General features: G+C 44.2%; 1 protein-coding gene across 1 annotated transcript; it reads right to left on the bottom strand.

Annotated features, from left to right (window-relative positions):
• Positions 1 to 477: 477 nt before the first annotated feature.
• Positions 478 to 5,622, bottom strand: MRPS16 (mitochondrial ribosomal protein S16). The gene is made up of 3 exons (XM_055001511.1): positions 5,410 to 5,622; positions 2,486 to 2,746; positions 478 to 891 (listed from the first exon to the last, which is right to left on the bottom strand). Exons 1-3 carry the CDS (start codon positions 5,420 to 5,422, stop codon positions 770 to 772), a joined length of 396 nt encoding a protein of 131 aa, XP_054857486.1. The 5' UTR covers positions 5,423 to 5,622; the 3' UTR covers positions 478 to 769.
• Between the last annotated feature and the right edge of the window lie 1,082 nt (positions 5,623 to 6,704).

Here is a 6,704-nt window from a genome sequence, read left to right as displayed (position 1 = left end):
GGCTGAGGGTGGAAAAGGGAAGCCTAAAGAGGCCTTTACTGGAAATTCAGAAGTCCCACCTTTCACACCTTTGACCACAGCTAGGGACCGAAGTCTTTCTCACTAGCCTTCTGAAAACAAGTGCTAAGGGAGTCAACACAAAACTTAAGAGGGCTTGACCTCCCGTCTTGTGGTTACAGTGAAAGCAGTGTGTGAAGCTGTACAACAGTTTGGTGTAGTGGTTAAGAGCATGGGACTCTAATCTGGAGAACTGGGTTTGATTCCCCACTCCTCCGCTTAAAGCCAGCTGGGTGACCTTGGGTCAGTCACAGCTCTCTCAGAGCTCTCTCAGCCCCACCCACCTCACAGGGTGTTTGTTATGGGGATAATGATAACACACGTTGTAAACTGCTCTGAGTGGGTGTTAAGTTGCCCTGAAGGGTGGTATATAAATTGAATGTTGTTATTATTATTATACAGAGGAAGTGACGACCACTCTTCAAAGCAGGTAGAACTTTACTGGTCTGGAGAATAAATCCAGTCCGCTGCTCAACCATCAGGCTATCTCCTTTCTTCGAGGTTTGGTACAACCTCAGTTCCAATTATGGACCCAGAAGAACAGCAAAGGAGATCCACAAATTGTGCCAAGACCAGAATCGGGTTTTAATCAATCTTGAGAATTGGAGTTGCTTCTTTGAGCTTCCTGGCACCCTGGCCTTGAACCCCCCTTTTGTAGCGGGTAGAGAAAGTCCATGGAGGGTTCAATCCAGTCTATTCTCCTTTTCTGCTTTCATTCCTTTGCAGCAGTGTCCTCTTCCTGAGAAACTGAAGCAGCCTCTCGGGCTTGTCTTTTCTTGATCCGCTCCGCATTTGTGATAGTCATCGGATGCAGGGGGAAGAATCCAGCGAGACCTAGAACAGCCACAAAGAGGCCATTGTAATGATTTTGTCCCGTTTATTGCAATCAGCTGCCTAAAGACTGAATCTGGAAGGACTTTCTGGAATGGGACAGAGTAACTTTTCAGCACTCTTTTAGAGATGCAGTAACTGGGTACAGTGACTGAATGCAAGGAAGGGGGCAGAAGAGGAGATCGGTTTAAACCATCTGGCATTTGGTAAAATGTCAGTGGGAAATTTTATCAACTGGTACGGGGGACCGTGCAACTGCATAAGTACATATTTATCCCTAGTATCATCTTCTCCCAGTGGAATTCCTAGCATCTCCATTTAAAGGATTTTAGATAGGGATGGGAAAGAGAAATCTCTGCTCGAGGCTTTGGAGAGCTACTGCCACTCAGAGTATGCAATGCTGGACTAAACAGTGTTCCAGCTTGAGGAATGGACTATGGCAGAACCATGTACCATAGAGACAGCTGCTGTAGCACAGTGGTTAAAGTGGTTCGGCTGTGAATCAGGACTCCGCTGGTTCGAATCCCAGTACTGCCATGAGCTCAGTAGGTGGCCTTGGGTCAGCCACTCCTCTCACCTCCCCAGCTGAATTGTAAGGATAATAATAACACTAACTTGTTCACTGCTCTGGGTGAGGCATTAATCTGTCTAGAAGAACGGCATATAAACACAGTTAATATTATTAAACCACGAATTGGGAATTGGGGTTGTGTATTAATATGTTAACATGGTATTTAATTGTAAACCACTTTGAAGGCGTGAGTTGGTGTATAGAGTGGTCCGTTTTGGTTGAGAATGAGAATTTTTTTTAAAACGTTATAGAAATTTTATTTAAAAGGAAAAATGGAAATAGAAAGTGCATAATAAAAGATTATACAAATAATACATTTGAAATTGAATTGAGATTTCTATAGACTTATATAAACAATACATTTGGAATTAGTTTGAGACTAATTCCATTTAAAATTACATTGAACTAAAAGAAAAATACATTCAAAATTTGCCATAACTAAATGTAATTGTGTAATGGCTCTCCTTTTCCTCTTTGGTTACTTAAACTTATATCAACTTTTTTATTAGTTATTTCCCCTTGTTTTATCTTCTTATCTTTATACTAAATTACCTTAATGTTAATTTCTGCCTAAGTAGTCAAAGAAATCCAATTTTCACCAAAAATCAGCTATTGGTCTATTACGTAGATAAGTAGTTAATTTGGCCACTGATGCATATTCATAAATCTTATTAGGACATATATCTGTTTTCCATTTTGCTGCATATAATATTCTTGCTGAGAATGAGATTAGAATTAGAATGAAAGTAGGATTAGAATGAGAGAGTTGAGTTCAAATTCCTATTCAGCCATTAAGCGAACTGGGTAATTTTAGGCCGGTTTCTCTATTTTATCTACCTCACAGGGTTGTTGTGAAAAATATAACGGGAAGGGGCAACCCAGTCACGCCTCGAGAAAGGAGTATAAGAATGTGATAAATACAGTGATTAAAAAGCAGGATTTTTTTAAAAAAAGAGCTGTTGTTAAAAGGAGTCACTGAGTTTTAGCAATCACCGCCAAGCAGCAAAGAAAAAGACAGTCGCTTACCCAGAAGTTTTTGAAGGGGCTTGGTATATTGGGCCCCACTGGCGATCCAGTATTTCAGCCGCTCGATGTTCAAGCCGACAATTTTCTCGCCGTGGTCGTTCGGGAGCGGGTCGTAGCAACCAAGCTGCTCGAGGTACTTGCCGTCACGGGCCCGCTTGTTCTGCGTGACCACGATCCGGTAGTAAGGCCTGTTGGTGCAGCCGCCGAGGGCAAAGCGGATGACGAGGTGAGCCTTGTGGTAGTGTTTCATGAGGCTCTGCCCTGCAGGAGATAGCACAGAGACACAACGGTGAAGCTCTTCCTTGAAGCCTCCGTTTAAGAACACGAGAGCCCTGCTGGATCAAAGCAGTGCTCCGTCTAGTCCCAGTGGCCAACCAGTTCAGCTGGCAAAGAAGGCAAAGAGGTCGAGGTCTTCCTCAGTGTTGCCTCCTGGCACTGGTATTCAGAGGGTGATTGCCTCTGAATACGGAGGTTCCCTTTGGTCGCTATGAAAATGAAACGAAATCCTGCTGTCAGATGCGCCCTGCTTATCTGCCATGTATGCCTATTATGCTCTGTATTGTATTCTGAGCCTCTGAGAATGTGTAAAGAAATATCTGTCTAACTGTGTAGCTGTGAATCGCTTATCTTGCAGGTGGCTTCTTTCACTTTCTTGACTGGCATGGGAAAGTGTACTTGAAGCGCCCGCCGGAGCCGTATCTCCCTGAGACATGAGCTCATCCTTGTTTCCCCCTCCAATCTTCTAGGCCCTGCGCACCTAAATTCTAACAGTCCTTATCCCAGGGCGGGAACCTTGCCCTATAACTAACATTGCTTTTCCCTTTTACGTCACTTCTGCCAATGCTGTAGTCTGAGTGCACTATACTGATGGATCTCTAATAAAGAAACTTTAACTAGACTCTTGGAGTGTCTACAGTGAAGTAAGTGGGGATCTAACTGGCAGGCCCTGACACCCGCTCTCAAGCCATAGCTGACTTATGGCAACCCCTGCTGGGGTTTTCATGGCAAGAGATTAATAGAGGTGGTGTGCCATCGCCTGCTTCTGCAGCCCTGATCTTTGTTAGAGGTCTCCCATCCAATTATTAACCAAGATCGACTATACTTTGCATCTGCAATCTGACGAGATCAGGTTCTGATCTACTTATCCCTGCATGAATCTGTCCAATTCCCTTTTAAAGCTATCCATACCTGTGGCTGTCACGAAATCCTCTGACAGCAAACTCCATATTTTAATCACTCATTGTGTAAAGAAGTATTTCCTTTTGCTTGCCCTACTGCCCTTTCTTGCCCTAAAGGGCTTTCAAAATGGCTTAGGCACATTTGTGGCAGGCAAGCGTACGCTCAGTTAGAGCTGTTATGGTGTTGGGGTTAAAGTGACAGGCTTGGACCAGGTTTAAATCCCTGTTTGTCTTAAGCATGCTGGGTGACCTTGGGCCGGTCATTCTCTTCAGCTGAGCATGCCTCGCAAGAGTCCTGTGAGGATCAAACAAAAGAAGGGAGATTCATATGTGTGGCCTTGAGTGTCTTGGGGAAGGGCAGGACATGAATGCATTAAATAAATATTCCCAATGGCTACAAAGAATTTCCATGTCCACAGGCAGCATGCCAGGGGGATGAACAAAAGGGAACGGCTGTGGTTTTTATGCTCTACTTATGAGTATTCCTAGAGGATCTATTATCCCGTCTGGGATACAGGATGCTGGACTACATGAGCCCTTGGTCTGGTCCAATATACCGGTTCTTACATTCTAAGATGAGCAGTTCAACAACTGGCAACAAAGCTAATTAAAACCTCCGGGGGGGGGGGGAGAGGTAGTCTACCTCGGGCACATGATGTAACGATGGCCACTCTTGCCATGAAAACCCCAGCAGGGGTTGCCATAAGGCAGGCTACCTCTGGCACACTGGCACATGATGTAATGAGGGCCACTAGCTTAGACGTTTTGTTTTTAAAACAAACGGATCCATATTGCTTGTATTATTAGAACTTTGTGCAGGTTGCTGGTGCCCTTTTTCTCAGAAGGAACAACACAAAGCAAATGCACCTGGAACAGCAGGATTTGAGTCCAGCAGCACCTTAAGAGACCTGTTGGTCTTTAAGGTGCCATCAGACTCAAATTCTGTCATTCTACTGCAGACCAGCACGGCTGCCTACCTGAAGTATGAGAACATCAGGCAGATGTGTGCTTTCCGTAGCAAAGCGAGCTAGTGGAGTGCAAAGCAAGAGACAGAGACCCAGCAAGCGCTAATCTTGCATCTGTCAAACTCACTGGGGATATTAAGCAAAGTTGCTTTTGCTCCCCACCCCCACCCCGCTTTCTCCTCCCTTGCAATATGAGGGCTAGTAATACTTACTGGGTTGTTCTACGGATAACTGAGACAACAGAAATTGAAGCGCTTTTGCACACACATGTCACATGCATAGTTTATATAATTTTAATGATATATAATTAATATTCATGTTTTATAATATACTTTATAATATGCTTTCTTATAATACATAATATAAAAAGTAGAATATATTATATAATACATATATAATATTCATTATTATATTATACTTTATAATATACTTTATTGTATTACTATATAATATTCTATATATATATATATATATATATATATATATATATATATATATATATATATATATATATATATATATATATATATATATATAATAGTATACGAAATAGTATACTAAACTATACTATATATATTATATAAATTATTCATAGCCTTTCTCACTGAGATCCAAGGTGGATTACACAGTGCAAGGATGTGTGTGTATTAGTATAATTTAGTATCATGTAATATAGTGTTATCAATCTGTTAATACAGATTGATTATATACATGCTTAATTCAATTATATACTATAAACGATGTGTTATAATTATATATTAGTATGATTAACCTCACTTACCGAGGTGAACCATGTTGTCTTTTTGCTGGGAAAAAAGCAAGATTGCGAAACCAGACGCTCCTTAATCTGCGCAAACCGGCATTAACCCGCTTCGTTCGTCGCCCCGCACTTGCCAACTCCTCCCGCCGCCCCGCGCCCCGCTTAAAGCAGCTCCAGCGTGGACGAGAGAGAGAACTCCCGTCGCATCAGAGACTCTACCTCGGGCGCATGCGCACAGCGTTGGTGAGACTACGGCGAGCGCAAGGGCAAGCGCTTCGAGACTCTTGCGCATGCGTCCCTCTGGTCATAGAAGAATGACGGGAAGTGTAGTCTAGGCATTGTCTCGTGGGGGTGCCGCGTTGCTAAGCAACCGCGCGGCCTGGGAAAATCCAGAGATTGGCGCGTCGGGGCGAAGAAGAGGCGCGGAGGAGAGGCTGAGGCCGAAGGGGCGGTGAATCGGGGGTGGGGACACGAAAGGAAACCGAATTCCCCTGCAGGTACGCCTTGGGTTTTTTTGCCACGCCCCTTTAGATGCCGATAAGCCCCGCCCTTTCATACTTAGCCACGCCTCTTCTGTTGTTTTAGAATCTAAACTTTGGGTGTGGAATGTTGAGAGGGACCCGCAGGCTCACTTTTGAAATGTTCGACGAAGCTTGCCAGCTCCAGGTCGGGAGATTCCGGGAGGTTTCGGGTGGAGCCTAAGGAGGGTGGGGCTGGGGAGGGACCAGACCATCCTCCATAGTTTCCATTTTCTCCAGGCTGAGCAGCTGATCTCTGTAGTCTGGATCAGGTGTAATTCTGGGAGATCTTCAGCCATCAGCTAGAGACTGGCAACCAGAGTTGCTAACCTCCAGGTGGTGGCTAGAGATCTCCCGAAATTACAACTGATCTCCAGGCCACAGAGCTCAGTTCCCTGAAGAAAATGGAGGGTGGGCTCTATAGTCCCTCCCCTCACCAAACCCAACCTCTCCAGGCTCCACCCACAAAATCTCCAGGAGTTTCCCAACCAGGAGCTGGCAACCCTACAGTGGCAACCCTACTTTGGAAGGAGGACTCTGTGGCATTATACCCTGCAGAGGTCCTTCCTCTCCCCTCCCAAGACTCCACCCCAAATTTCCAGGAATTTCCCAGCCCAGAGTTGGCAACTGTGCATCAGTGTAAAAATATTAGCCTAATTGGTGTAGACAATATACCTGATGAAGTCAGTTCAGACTCATAACAACAACAACAACAAAACCAAAAACAACATTTGATTTATATACGGCCCTTCAGGACAACTTAACACCCACTCAGAGCGCTTTACAAAGTATGCTGCT

This window comes from Eublepharis macularius, chromosome 17 (assembly GCF_028583425.1).
Source record: "Eublepharis macularius isolate TG4126 chromosome 17, MPM_Emac_v1.0, whole genome shotgun sequence".
Taxonomy (NCBI): Eukaryota; Metazoa; Chordata; class Lepidosauria; order Squamata; family Eublepharidae; genus Eublepharis; species Eublepharis macularius.
This window is presented reverse-complemented; position numbering and strand designations above follow the sequence as displayed.

Excerpts from the sequence above, each read along its gene's own strand:
- MRPS16 (XM_055001511.1), bottom strand. Across the intron at positions 892-2,485 it reads GCCCCTTCAAAAACTTCTGG|GTCTCGCTGGATTCTTCCCC; the intron begins GTAAGCGACTGT and ends TGGCTGTTCTAG.